Source organism: Pyxicephalus adspersus, chromosome 11 (genome assembly GCF_032062135.1).
Source record: "Pyxicephalus adspersus chromosome 11, UCB_Pads_2.0, whole genome shotgun sequence".
Taxonomy (NCBI): Eukaryota; Metazoa; Chordata; class Amphibia; order Anura; family Pyxicephalidae; genus Pyxicephalus; species Pyxicephalus adspersus.
Genome location: NC_092868.1, coordinates 39,092,387 through 39,107,089, shown reverse-complemented (window position 1 = coordinate 39,107,089; position 14,703 = coordinate 39,092,387). Strand labels below are relative to the sequence as shown.

Here is a 14,703-nt window from a genome sequence, read left to right as displayed (position 1 = left end):
ACCTATGCAGAGATTTGACCAGACCAACTTCAAAGCAGTTGGCAAGGTAACAACCAGCTTTAAGGATGTCAAGCTAAACATCTGCCAGTTGTTACATTGCCAACCACTTTGAAGTTCATGTGCTTAAAAACTGGGAATGGTTTGAGTCAAAAGTTCGCGTAAAATTTACAATGGACGGGAATGATGGGAATTCAAATTTGCACTTCAAGCCTACCGAGAACCTATTTAGGGTGTCCAGCTCCAGTGCTCAAGGATCCAGTATCTGCGTACAATTTAGCTATTTCTGTAAAAGGCAGCATACATTTAGTAACACATTGTTTGCAAAAAGTCAGAAAAAAACTTAATACTTTACAAGTATAAATCCTAGACTTTATATGAAAAGTGTGTGGCTCTTGAGGACTGTCTTGGACACCCCTGCACTTGGTAAACATTGGTTCAAATTTAAAGGGTTCAACCCAAACAAGGTAAGTGAAAGTTAAATAACATTGTCCAACCTGATACAAACCGAAACCGGGAACATCTCATGCTCATCTCTAGTGTTGGATACAGAAATACTGTAGCACATACCTTCCACTGATATTCTATAGGGAGAAAGAAAAACATTTGTTTCATTTTGTGATACCAGATGCTTAACTGAAGTAGCAACTTTGACCCTGGAAATGCAGAATAAACCATTTTTTATGCCATTCCTTTTGGTAGTTCTGTCTCAGATGCAGATCTGTTTTAGATAATGCCAGTTTTAATATACAACTCATTTAAAAGCCCTCATCAAACTACCTTTGTCTTCTCAGACTTGGCTCTTGAGATCTTCAATAAAAGCTTTAGAGGTCAGCGTATTATGCCCTTGAATACGCAGAGAAAGTTTGTGTTGTTATACAATGGGGAGACCAATGAACAAGTAATTAAATTTTACTGGCCCAGAAGCTCCAGTCCTGTTAAAGAAGAAAAGAAGACAGCGATAGCTGACAACCAAAGCAAACCTGTAAAAAATGTGGAAAAGCCACAGAGATCATTTAAACCTTTTTCAGACAATGCAAACCCTATTGTAACAAGGTCCACTGTCTCACGATCGCCTCAAAGAACAAGCTTGGCAATATCCCCTATCAATATGATTGGCCTTCATGATGGCTTGACACTCCACACAGTAAGACACAAAGCTAGGTTCAACATCTCATCTAAGAGTCTGGATGGCCCTCAGTTCAATCATTTCACAGAGGCAGGCCGAACAAAAAATGCAGAAAAAAAAGCAGAACCATTAGTCCCTGTTGCCAAGATTTCATTTACAGGTCCTCAGAAATTTAGGGTGGTTGGAAGAAAAACACCCAATTTAACAAAAAGAAGCATACCCGATACATCTATCAACACCAATGTTGTAATCCTTTCTGAACAGAATCGTATACTCATCAGCAGAGGATCCCTGGGCAATGTTGAGGACCCCAATGAAGTTAAATTAGAAGAGACACGCACAAGTGAATATGGTGTTAGAGAATCTCTGAATGTTCAGCAAAACTCGTAAAAACAGCATTAAAAAAATTGTCATCAGTATGTCTATGTGTAGATTATCATGTCTGTTTTTCCTAAACTTTCGTCTGTCACTTTGAAAACTATTGCCAAACATGCAGTATTTACTTTTTGCTAAATCTTTCATAAGAAGAGTCAAGTAATGCAGAAACCATGGGATTTTTGTTTTCTACAGAAACTTCATAATAATGTTTTTAAATATGAACTCCACCCAAAGATATTATTTAGAAAGTTTTACTAGACTAGTTTATGGGATTAAAGCTGATATCTATGAGTTCCAGTAAAATGGAGAAACTGCTTCACACCTCTGGTTTGCTCTTCTGTGTTGAATGTCACTCACATATTTACCCTACAGCCATGAAAAGAAATATTCTCTGACACATGCTCATGACATGATTATCCAAGGCAAAGGGAGCTGCCAGGAGTGCTCATTGGGGTCTTTTAGCCTGGAGGATTTCAACAATGTGTCAGGAAATAAGTAGTTTTACCCATCATTGGCTGCTTTAAATACATAGTTCCTATATTAAGGGCAGTAGCCAGTAGAAACCACTAACATTTAGTCTGTTGAAGTCAGACTAGTAAATGATGTTTGCTTGTGTATCTAAAGCATAACTAAACCCAAAATACAAAAAGTCACCAGGAGGTAAGATTTATTGATAGAAGAGAAAAGCCTCTTTTGTCAAAAAAAAACAAAAACATCTTCCTTGTTTCTGGTAACTTTTTGTTTTTGTGCTTTTGTGCTACACCACTTGTGCCATGCAGTGTAGAATCTGGCTCTTTTTCAGGCAGTGCCAAGAATAGACCTAGATTTCTAGGGCAATGTATTACCTGGGTATGCATAAAAGTTACATCATCGGTGACCACCCAATGGCTGAAGAGGAACCCATGAGACTTGACAGGTAATATGGGAGATGCAGTGGTGAAAAATTATACAAATAAACAAGTGACAAATAAAAGACACATAAAAGTAGCTATATCAATGCCTTTTCTCAATACATTTTTAGTTTTATTTGTGGGAATCTGGAACTTTCTGTAAAAAATACTTGGTGGTCCTGTTGCAGGAACATAGTGTGAATTTTGGTCCAATTGTTTTGCTGCATTGCCACCCTGTCACATGCTCTCCAAATTGTGACTGCAGGCTCCCAATGGTCCACAGTTGTCATCCTCAGGAAACCTGTCCTAAAAAATGACATGCAGCTATTGCTGGAATTCAAGTAGATAGGAAGCCGGAGAATGAGTGATGAAAGGGTGAAACAAAAAAACTACATTTTATTTTGTTTTTATTTTGTTGGGAAATTATTTACAAATAATGCAAATTATTTTTCTAATCTTAGTTAATTTGAAAGATTTAAAAAAAAAGTCTGAAAAGCTCCTTAAAAGGAGGAGGTATTTATTTTAGGTGCACCTTAAGTCCATTTTAGGCTTTGCAGTACAAGTCCTGCTTGGGAGTGGACAGATAATGATGCTATTATCTTTATTATCCAACATAGCCCTTTCCATGCAATTTTCCCATTCCATAACCAGTCTGGCTACCCCAGATAAGTCAGCAGGGGTATGTGGCAGTTAGTGAAAAGTCATTAATTCTGACTCCAAACTAGTGAGGGGTATGGAAAAAGATTTTCTGGTTATTAGGGCAGTGACAGCTTACTCCCCAACTTTCCAGGATCAGAAAGAGGGACAACTTTTAGCAGCAAATATGTGTACAGAGGACACAACCCTGACTTGGCCTCTTTATTTAAATCCTTAAAAATTAATAAGTACAAAGTGATTAGCTATATTCCTAAACAATAAAAGTACAGGTTCACTTTAAGTGTTACTTTCTACTGATAGTTTGGTGCAGGGTTGGGAAGGGGAATGGGTAGTATACACATTTTTCTTTTTTGGACTGTTTTAAATATATATATTTAAATGCAATATAGACGTATATGTTGGTAGCAATTTTTATATGCATGGGTGCTTTTGCTGTCTAAGTCTTTGTTTTTCTCCTGTAGATTCTCCCATTAAAACACTTTGTGTCCTATTGTGACAATGCTTACAATTGTATTGTATTTATGGAAAAGTAACATTGTCAGTTTATGCTGCTCTCCTGATTTGGAGTAAAAATACCTCCCCCTTTTATTATCTTTATTACATAGTGGGATGTGTTCTGCAGTTTACAGAAGACAGCTGAAAATGTATTTTCTGTACTTGCTGGAAACTAATGCAGCCATCACATCTAAGAACTAGTAAGCTGCAATGTATTACAGGTTTTTTTCTCTGGTTTAGATGTATTTTTGCAATACTTGAATTACAGGGTATATGGTGGTGTTACCTTTTTTTTACCTGTTTACAGTTGAAAAACACAATGCAAATTATGTCAGCACTGGATTATTACAGATTAATTTTTTTCTGCACTAAAAACAAGGCAACGATATTTATCAACATCAAATACTAATAAAGCAATTTTTTGGTAATAAAAAATATTTCTTTCTTTCTTGCATGGTTGTCTCTCTATTGTGTAAAATGTACTTATAGGTTAAACCGGGTATTTAGGAAAGTTCAGTTTTTCTACTGCAGAAAGACGGACAAATGGCCGGCCCTCCGTACAACCCTAACAATCCTCTTATACAGCCTCACTATTTAAATATGGAGTCCAGACTGCCTTTGGTGGAGCTGCTGCTATATGTGTATAATTACAGAACAGAATCAGGAAGAACTATTTTTATCTAGACCTTTAACTTAAAAAATCACTCGGTGGTTTCAAAGAAGCATCCTGGAAAAACAACTTTGTTTCCAATAAAGTAATAACTACTGGTATATATGTTCACTTGAATATCAAGTCGCCAATATACAGCAACATTTAGAAAATTTAGAGTTGTATTTTTACTTCTTTTCATTCTCTTCAGCTAATTTGGCAGGTTTGAGTCATACACACAAAAAAGATTGTTTCCCTTGCCACCCTTACAATGCGATTAGACTTTGCTTCTCCCTGTACAAGTTTTGTAGCATGCATAAGATTTGCAGAAACAGTAGGAAATTTTTTAGTGTCAGGACTGGGGATGCAGAAATTTAAAGAATGCTGGTTTTGGCACAGATAATTTAGATCTGATTGTTACATGTGTTGATGTGCTGCAGTGCCATTCATTGTGACACCCCAATGCACCTTTAAAACTCATGTGTGCAGCAGACAAACAACAGCAAAGCACAAAATCACAGTGCTCTGTGCATTGATCTGCAGAAAAATGGAGCTTGCCTTAAGGTGCGTACACACTTCCAATTTTTATCGTTCCAATCGAACGACGAACGATCGATTGGGCAAAAAATCGTTGGTAAAAAAGTAACCAACGACGCCGACGAACGAGGAAAATTGTTGGAAACGAACGACCGGACCGGCGGATCGGATTGGGCGACGATCGTTGAACATCGTTCGTGTGTACGGTCGTTCGTTGATCGTCCATGTTCAGAGCATGCGTAATGAACGAACGCTCGTTCACTTTCCTGTCGTGCACATAGTTCCTCTATCGCTTAAACGATCGTATCTATTGTGTGTACAATATCTACGAACGATCGTGTCGTTACCTCTATGTGCAGGATCGGTGCTATACGATCGTTCATATATATCGTGCAGGAACGTTCGTCGTTCGTTTTCCGACGATAATAATTGGAAGTGTGTACGTAGCTTTAGATTCTCATGCTTCCTGGGAGTGCCCTTTATATTGACAATGGGCCTGATTTATTAAAGCTCTTTAAGATAGGAGAGGATAGACTATCACAGGAGAACCCGGGTGATCCAGCTGGTGATCTCCAGCCTTGGAGAGCTTTAATAATGCAGGCCTATAGTAGTGATTCTGGGTATTGCACATTTGTTGCTTTTTCACCATAGGCTCTAATAAAAAAAAGCAAGCTATTTTTGAAAATGCAGGTTCCCTTTTTGTCTACAATACTTTATCAGTCCCTGACTAACAACCACTGGACTTGAAAGTCAAAAACCCTTGCTTTGCATGCTTTGTGGCAGCCATTGCATTGAAACTCTTAGGATCACTGAAAAACAGGAATAGCCTGATGGACAGGTATAACGGGATGTTCATAGCTATAAAGGCATTTTTAACATAACGCCCACCTTGTGAAACTAAAACTTCTTTAAGAGTAAGGCAAAAGCAAGTTGTTAAAAAAAAAATCAGCCTATAGGGGTGGGAAGGAAATTAGCAACATACCACCTGTAAAGGTAATACTGTTCTGCAGTGGTTCCAATGTACAATTCCCATTCAGATTGTGTAATTAATGATTAAAGCAAAACTAAACTTAGCTCCCCTTGCTGCTTTGCTGGCACCAAAATCATCACCTGGTCTGGGTCCAGTGCCTTGATTGGCCAGGCTGGAATGATATAAAGCCTCATACAGACTTCTGATGGGTGCCAGAGGATTGTCACTTGAAATGATCTTTCGTGATTGCTTCCACTGACAGATGAACGAGCACTGTAGATAACACATCTTTGAATTTTTTGCATAAATGTGAGGGAGAATGCGCAAGCAGAAGCCTACTGTGCTTTTCTCCATAGAAATGAACTGCAGTTGTTCCCGGTGGGACGTTAATCAATTTATGGTGGATTGATAAATGACGTTGGGAAACTGTTCATTTGTTAGATTTTCTTCCAAGATGACATGACGGTTTATTATCTGACGTGTGTATGCATTATTTCCATGCATGTGCATGGTAGTTCATACATTTCTTACACCGAGGTATGCTGAGATCATACACAGATCTGCACATGCCAAATAATAAACAGGCAGGTAAGTTTGTTGTATTGCAGAAGAGACATAGCTTGGCCCTTGGCTGCTCACAAGTTTTTGATTTTTAGCTTAGTTACACTTTAAACTACTGCTTACATGTCTCTTTTTATTATTACATGATCATTTTTATTTTGGAATTCTATGACTGCTAAAATTTTGGTAAATTTTCTCTTCTTGGATCCCAGTGCAATACCAATTTTCTAATTTGGGTCCTCAGAAAAAAACCTTTCAGAACCTCAGCTTATTATGAACACAAGTCAAACACATCTTCCATTCCTCTAAACAGCCCATAGGCCCCAGCAATTTTCTCATTTATTATTAGAATTCCTTCCTTTAGCAGCCATCATTTTACTTTACTGATCCCTTACCTCTTTGTAATCTTCTTCCTTTGCAGAATGTTCTGGTTTATTTGGGATCTGTAATGTATTTACATGTGTGCAGTAATCTATTTCCCCCTCCCACACAGAGAAAAAAAAAGGCAGGAAGACCGAAAATACCTGGCTGTGGACAGAATTGGACTTGTAAGAGTATTTCCAACGTGTCACTCTTATCCTGATATCACTGAAAGTTTTCTGCCTGCCAAGTCCATGTAATATAAAGTCCACTGGAATACCTAACTTCTCTGGAACTTGTTTCCCTCCCCACAACACTGTATTATAAAGGACGGTGACAACAAGTGTCACTTGTAATGAAAAACCAGCATCTCTAGTCTAAGAGGGTTAACCCCCCTTTCACTTCTTCTTTTGTCATTGTCTATTCTTCTACTTTCACCCTGCTATAAGTTCTTTTCTTTCTGTGAATCTGAGAAACTTGCTGAACTGCCCTCCCCCCCTCAGGTCATCTCATTCTACAGGAAAAAGAAACAAGCTTGAATCTAACAGGAAGCTGTCTCTATTTCACACTACCGGTTTGTGAAATTTTCTAGCATATTGTCTCTGTCCAGCTCCAGTCCTGATCTGCAGGAGGAAGGATGTGGGAGGCCATCTCTGCTCCCTACATCTCTGCCTGGCTCTTTGAAGCTATACTGCTCAGTAGATGGTAATGACATATATGTCCTAGGATGGGCTGCTGCAGCGTGACAGCCAGGGGTTCCAACACCAGCAATGATGGGCATGAGGAGGTGGAACTGCTGCAGAAAGAAAACCGGTAAGTGTTACTATAATAAAAGTCCCATACGTTAATTCGCATCCATTGTTTGTCTTTTGATGCTTACATTGGGATTCCGGTATCCAAGGGATGCTATGTCCAAAAAAAGTGTGTGTCTTTTTAAACATTCCATTAGTTGATCAATATGTGCCAGTCTTTAGTCCAAGATTAAAAGCAGGATTAGAGACGGTAAGAAAATACAGATTATTTCACTGCTTCCTTTACAAGAAACTTGCACGGAATACAATAGGTTGCTCGGAGTACAATAGGTTGCAATGCTGATTATTTTCTAAAAGCGATAGCTGCCTATCTGTTCCTGGTTTTAATATATTTTAGGTTAATGATCAAGAACAAGCAGGCAGCACGTGAAGGCAAAACTTCTGATTTGCATACATGTTTCTGGACTGTTATGATGTATTGCATCCTTTATTTTTAGAAGGCATGGCAGCCTACGCATTTTAATTGGTTCCAGTTCCCATTAAAGAGTCTATTTATAAAGCAGTGAATCTGACATTCCCTGAAGGAGACTCTTCAAGATCCATGGGTTTTAATGACAGTGATTTATTCTCTAAAAGGGAATGTTTCAGTGATCAGATTCACTGCTTTATCAATAGACCCCTAACTCCCTTTGTAAGTATATTGCCAAAAATCATCCACTTGTTGGAGGGGATAGCTGTAATGTGAGTCTCGGCACAGACTGCTGTGACTGGTATTCTTAGTTGGTGGCACTTTGTATACAGACATAGCAAGGAATGTTTGTTGTTGCCTTGGTTGCAGTAAAGAGACTTTGAACGTTTTTGTGGTTTATAGATATTTATTACTATTATATCACAGAATGGCCGGTATGGTAAGTGTGGTATAATACATTTTAGCAAAATTAGAATTTTCCATCTCAGTCTGCATTAACCATAATTTTGTGGAGCCTTAGGGTTCCTCCAAAGGAGTTCCAGTTTCAACCTCTAACCACTCACTGGCCGAAGTGTGCTTTTCAGCATTGAAAATTAGCTACCACTGTAAGGCCTGAGATACATGGATGATTTTCAATTCTGTTTTGAATAAAGATTGGACCTGAAGTGAACCCGAAGGAAATAAGGAGCTCACCAATTTTTAGGGACCAGTTTTTGATCTGATGTTAATAGACTTGCTGTGTCAATATATATTGAGTCGTGATATATGTATGAACAATATGATCAAATCTGATCAGGATTATGATCACTCTATCCAAGATAATGAGGAGAAAGGGAAGGGGAGAATATTGGGCATATGTGCAGTGTTTTAGGACTTCCCACCAATTGGATTGAGCAGACAAGTCCAGAATTAGCAGCAGATATGCTGGTGAATGTTAGATCTAAGAAGCACCCTGACCTCCGGTCTATTAGGGACCATCACTGACAATGCTAAGTAAGAAATGAGGGGCATCTCAACTGACCAATAATGTTTGGGGTCACTTTGGAACTCATGTGCAGCAGCACAAGCAATGCTTACCCATGACCCTGGGACATGCATCTAAATTTGTTAAAGTTTACTAGAAAAAAAATTAGGTTATGTATAGGCCCAGTTTTTAGTTTTAGATAAAGTGGAGAAATGATAAAGTGTTAAGCTTTTATTGCTCTCTATTTCTCCACTGAGGAGATTTCCCTTTTTATTTGTCTTGGTAACCAATATCACCAAAGCAAGAATGGGAAATTCCAACATTTTGAGTTGTCATTGGAGCATAGGTATTTTGAGGACAACTCTCCCGATTGAAAAGATTGTTGTTCAATTTGGGTGGACGATAGTAAAAAAAAACATGGAATATGCCGGTCTGTGGGAGAGAGAGATAACAATGCAAATAACTTAGCACTAATCAGTTTAGTAACCTATAATACATTCCATTGGGTGCATTGTACCAGCATGTTTGGAGATTCCCCTTACTAGACCCACTGTTCTAAGTACCAGAAATGTTCCTGCATACGATTTCACCTACTAAAAACATTAGGTAGTCAATACTTGGAGGTGCAAAACTACATAGGGGTCCCAAGGGACAGAGATCACATTTACCTTATCTAGATGATCAAAAGGTGGGCCGTCAACTGTTTCAATAGTTGTACATCTTTGATTCTAGTAAGCAAAGCCAGAAATGTTGGCGGGAGGTTGACTTCCAGTTTTTGGCTATAAGGCAACTCAAAGCGGTTAGGATGTTAGCGACAGCCGACAAGTCATTTTCTGGGTTTGGAGAGTTCCCGGACAGGTGGGCCTAGTAGATGAGTTTGTAAATCTAAAGAGAATGGGGACCCCTAACATCTCTTTGAGGAGGTCATTGACCATATGCCAGTAGGGCACAATATAGGGACAGGACCAAAATATATGGTGTAGGGTGCCCACTCTGGAACCACATCGCCAGCACAGATTGCTTGTGGTGGAAAAATTATGTGGAGAACATCCAGGGTACTAGTGCATCAAAATCTTATACAAATTCTCTTTGTAGACTGTACAAAGTTAGCTCCTCTAAGCCTGCTGCCATATGGCCTTCTATAGGTCCCGGGGACGTTCCCTGCCTATAAATGCTTTCCCATTTTTGCATGTAAGAGTGCTTCAAATCAAATTGCTTTTAGGGCTGGAAGTAATGGGAATCACCCAGGGTGCAGCCTGCAAATAAATATCCTGATGGAATTGGTCCTATACCCGATGGATAACCTGGAGGAAATCTCTCCAAAGTAAGAGGAATTCCCCTTTTAGCCAGTTGTCCCCAGAACAGGTGGAAAATTTGGGATTACCTGCTGTGTGTACAAATTTTCAACTTAGAATTTTCCATCACTTTCTACACACAAGAAATTGATCAAAATAGGTTAATCCCCTCTCCCCCTGCAGGAACACAGACAGCAATAAAAGTCCAGTGAGATTCTAAAGCTTCCATAATCTGCAAAATTTAAACAAAAAGATTTATGTTAACTACAGCAAAAAGTAGAATAGTTCTAATCACTGGTCTAATGACTGTTAGACGTCAAGTCATTTGATATGGTGACGATGCACGTCCGCCTCCCATGAAAGGATGGCAGCATTGCCACAGTCATATATACTGTTAAAGATTAGACCAAGACAGCTGGTATACCATCACTTCCGAGGCAACGCACATGTTATCAAACATTACATTTCTCTTCCGCAACAGCTTTTTAGATTTTATGAAATAACCACAATGCCACACGTAGCAACAGATATTCTGACACCCAATATAAAAAGACAAAAGGTGTGAAGATGTAACACAATGTTTTTTTAAGTGTACTTACTGTAGTTTCATGTATAGAGATGAGTCACTTGTGGAGTAGATAAAATTTTGTAAGAGTGATATGTGCTTGTCTCATTTTAGCAAATTTTCATGATGCAAACTGTACACTATTTACACAACACTACCACATTTTGACAAGTTTCTAAACTAGTTTCTCAGTCCTAGATAGGAACCATTAGAATTGCATGTATGAAGTAGAGACCCTCTGCATGGTATTTCTTTTGAGAATTCTAATAATATTATTATCTTGTATAAATTATTATTATCTTTTATTTGTATAGTGATGACCTATTTTACAAGCACAAAGTCATTAGTCATAATAATTTCTCGTAGGGGTCCACAATCCCTACCATAACCATATGCAATTAAAACAGTCTAATGACAATTTTAGGGAAAGACGATTAACCTACCATTGTTTTTTGAATCTGTGGATACAAAAATTTGAGAGGTAACCCACACAAGCATGAGGTGAACATACTGTAAGTACATTCAGATATTGTTCTGGCTAAGATTCACACCTGGGACCCTTGTGCTGCTTGCCACTGAGCCACCATCCCACCCATAGTCTGTTCCTACAATGATGCCTTCTATCTAATAAATCGCATGTTAAAGATTCCTTCCAATGCTGACACAAATACCCAGTGATGTCACTCATGGATGTGCTTCTATGATCTCGGATTCTTCAATACTGCAAATATTCTAGATTTTTTAAAAATAAAAGCATATATGTGTTAACTCTTGCTTCTTTGACACCTTTTTGACACATTCCACTTACTTTTGGAAAGCTCTGGCTGAGGCAAATTAAGGAATGTTGTATGGTATGCCACTAAGCATCATGAGGTTGGTTATGTTAGCACATGTGCTTTTGTTTAATATGTCATACTACCAGTGCTCATTCCTATGACACCCTTTATTAATGGGCTATATATTTTAACATATGTACAGTGAGCTTTATATTATTAGTGTGCCAAGTAAAAATGATATTATTGGTAGAGTTTAGCAGAAGCACATCGCAGAAGTGGGAACATTACATTTTTCTTTTTTAACTGCTTAAGCACCATTTCCCATAAAAACAAAACTGATGTGATTTTTTTTTTACTTTATTACGAGGGTTTTTAGATGCACAATAGTTGGAAGAAGTTTTGTTTTTAAATCCCATAGTCTTTTTTTTAAGTAACCAAAAGTTTTCCTACGGTATATGTAAGAAACCCAAACGTCACTACTTGGATTTATGGTAACCTGGAGATGTTTGTATTTGGCATTTGTACAGAGCCCTCTCCAAAAATATTTAATCTTCAAAAAGTTTGAAAACACATTTCTAACTCATATGCATTTATTTGCAGTAGATACTATATTTCCCAGGTAAACGAAAGCCGAACTTTCATTAAAAAAATTACACTTACCTTTACTTTTGCAGAGCCCTCAATCCCTCCTCAACTGGCATTCAGTTAGTTCTGTGCCATCCTGGATTCTTTCTTCACTTGAATGTGGAGGAACCAGTGGTTGCCACCATCTTCTTCCTGCTTCTGCTTACATCACCCGATCTTGCACTACGAAGGAACGAGAATGCGTGACATTACCTCCTGTAGATATAAATAAAAGATATTGGCACACTTTTTTTATAGCACAAGAAAAGCCCAATATGCACAGCTCAAAGCCTCCTGGGATACATGACTCTGCAGTGGTAAGGACAGAAGAGGAGTGGCCTCTTCTTTTTTTATTATTTAGGAAAAAAACAAACACATTTTTTATTTTATATAAAAGGGTTATTTACCCTTTTATAGCAAGTAAAGAATGTGGTGATAGGTCTGATATAAAGTTGAACTTTCAACTGCTAATATTTTTGCATTTGCATCCTCAAGTAATGCACAAATGTGATGCTGAATCTCTATGAACAAAATAAATCAAATCCAATGAGTGAAAGATAAGAGTCAAGGTCAGTAAGGCTGGGGAGAAAAGCAACAAATAATCCTGGGCAAGTAATACATCAAAGAGGAAGTCTCTGTCTGACTTGTTGCAGTTTCTAATGCACAATGTAAGAACCTGACTGTGTGGAGTGAAATCCAAGTAGGCAATTTCAATCCCAGAGAGGAGCCTGTATAACACTGGATTCAGGCTTTAAAATAAAGGCTCTGTTGTCTTTCCTGGTCTTTATGTAGTTGAAATGCAAACACATGTTCTCCCTAGTTACTTTAAATGGCTGAATGAGTTCCTTTGTTGATGAGCTCATGTAACTACCCTTTTGCCCCTTTGTTTAAAAAAAAAAACATTTTTTTTCATTACACAACAACAACAGAAGTGCTGCAATGGCTCTTTAAACAGAATCACTGCTGTTACATTTAAATTATTCTGCTATCCCCTGGGGCTCTACCTTAGCTCCCTCCTAGTGATTGCGTCTCAAGTTGCAGACAACTGAAAAAATAGTAAAATACTGACTTTGCTGGGAGGATTTGACTTATTTTATTCATTTTTACCTAATAAGTTCTCAATACGTTTTTACACCCATCTTATTTACATAGGGGCCCCCTGTTATACCCTCTATAACTTTTCCATTAATGATCCCTTTATTCCCTCTTCTTTGTTATGTGGGACCCTCTTGCATCTTTCTTTCCCATTTCCATCTGTATGGTAAAACCACTTACTCTCTTCTACTCCACAGCCTAAATGGTTATTCTGTTCCTGCCTTCTTCAGTCAAACAATCCACTGGGAGGAGTAGGTCCCTAATAAAGACTTAGAGCTCAAATGTAGACCCCCCTGATGATAGGGTTTTCTCTTCACCTATGAAAGGGGATAGATAACTCAACCAGCTTGGGAGCCAACCAAAACTAAAATAAATATTTGGTAGTGAGCTTAAACAATTAACTATTTTAACTTGGGCACAGCTATGGCCTCAAAAGCTTACTCAAAATATGACCAAACAGTTTGGTCTTCATAGGAGATATATGTACGTTATCAAGAAATGACGTGCAGTGTTCTGTGGTTTACATCAACATTAATTTGTACACCCAATTTACATCTGCAATCAGTCTTCTTCAAGGAGTCCACCACTCTGCCACCATTGGTGGTGTTGTACAGGAAGAGGAGCCACAACAGCATAAAGTTGTATGCTATTTCAAAGTGGAGATAAAAAATGTGAATAAATGAACTTTATAGGTGTTATAAAGAAATACAAGGTGTGTGTGTTAATGTAATAATGATATGTAATAATGATATATAATTCATTTGGTTGGTTGGGGTTTTCTATATAGGAAATAGCAGGGGGAATTTCAAGTTTTGTTCACCAATCTGGGGGGAAGAATGCAGTGGGGTGCAGTATGTTGCTAACATTTCCGGGAATATGCTGATAGCTTTTAGGAAATTGAATGGTTATGTAGTTTGTGTAGAATGTTCTGAAAGTTGGTAAAAAGTGACTATTTTACAAGTTGCATGGCATATTGTTCAATATTATCTTACATACAGACAGATACATTTGTTGTACACATGTAATCTGTTACAGTACAGATGTAACACAATGGGTTGCACAAATCCATGGATGCAATTTACTACATGAAGTGGCAGAATGTGTCTAATGAGTATAAAAACAATGTTGAAGAGACACAAGAGAGTGCATGAACAAGATTGCATGGCTGGTCTGTCTTTGGTGACAAAAGCAATCAAGGGCCCTAAGCTAAAGTTATATAAAATAGAGCACTGCTTTTCTAAAACAGAAGGTCGTGTGTACATCACAGGTTTAAAATACATATTTTAGTGGTTGTTATATGAGGGAATGGTGCCCATACTTCATTTTCATGAAGAGGTCAATTCATGTAACTGGGCATCTGACACTTAGGAATTCATGCACACAATGGAGACTTGTCACTAACTGGTTAATGCACTTGGATTGGAGACCAGTTATTAAAGGATTAAATCAAGTGGATCGAAATAGAAGATTTTCATGTTTTCCAATTAGGTACTTTGTTGAGGCACAAGGCCGGCAACCTTTACACTTTGCCTTTTTTACA

The 14,703-nt window shown here is 38.1% G+C and overlaps 2 protein-coding genes across 3 annotated transcripts in view; both read left to right on the top strand.

Moving 5' to 3' along the window:
* Nucleotides 1-1,542, top strand: part of TTLL10 (tubulin tyrosine ligase like 10) — a 35,957-nt gene extending 34,415 nt beyond the window's left edge. For both annotated transcript variants that reach the window (XM_072426479.1, XM_072426480.1), the window contains one exon: nt 792-1,542. In XM_072426479.1, coding sequence (XP_072282580.1) covers nt 792-1,516 — 725 coding nt within the window. In that variant the 3' untranslated portion in view covers nt 1,517-1,542. The remainder of the gene's footprint in view (nt 1-791) is intronic.
* A 5,271-nt stretch (nt 1,543-6,813) lies between these two features.
* Nucleotides 6,814-14,703, top strand: part of LOC140340486 (probable pleckstrin homology domain-containing family N member 1) — a 42,172-nt gene continuing 34,282 nt past the window's right edge. The window contains exon 1 of the mRNA XM_072425734.1: nt 6,814-7,436. Coding sequence (XP_072281835.1) covers nt 7,351-7,436 — 86 coding nt within the window. The 5' untranslated portion in view covers nt 6,814-7,350. The remainder of the gene's footprint in view (nt 7,437-14,703) is intronic.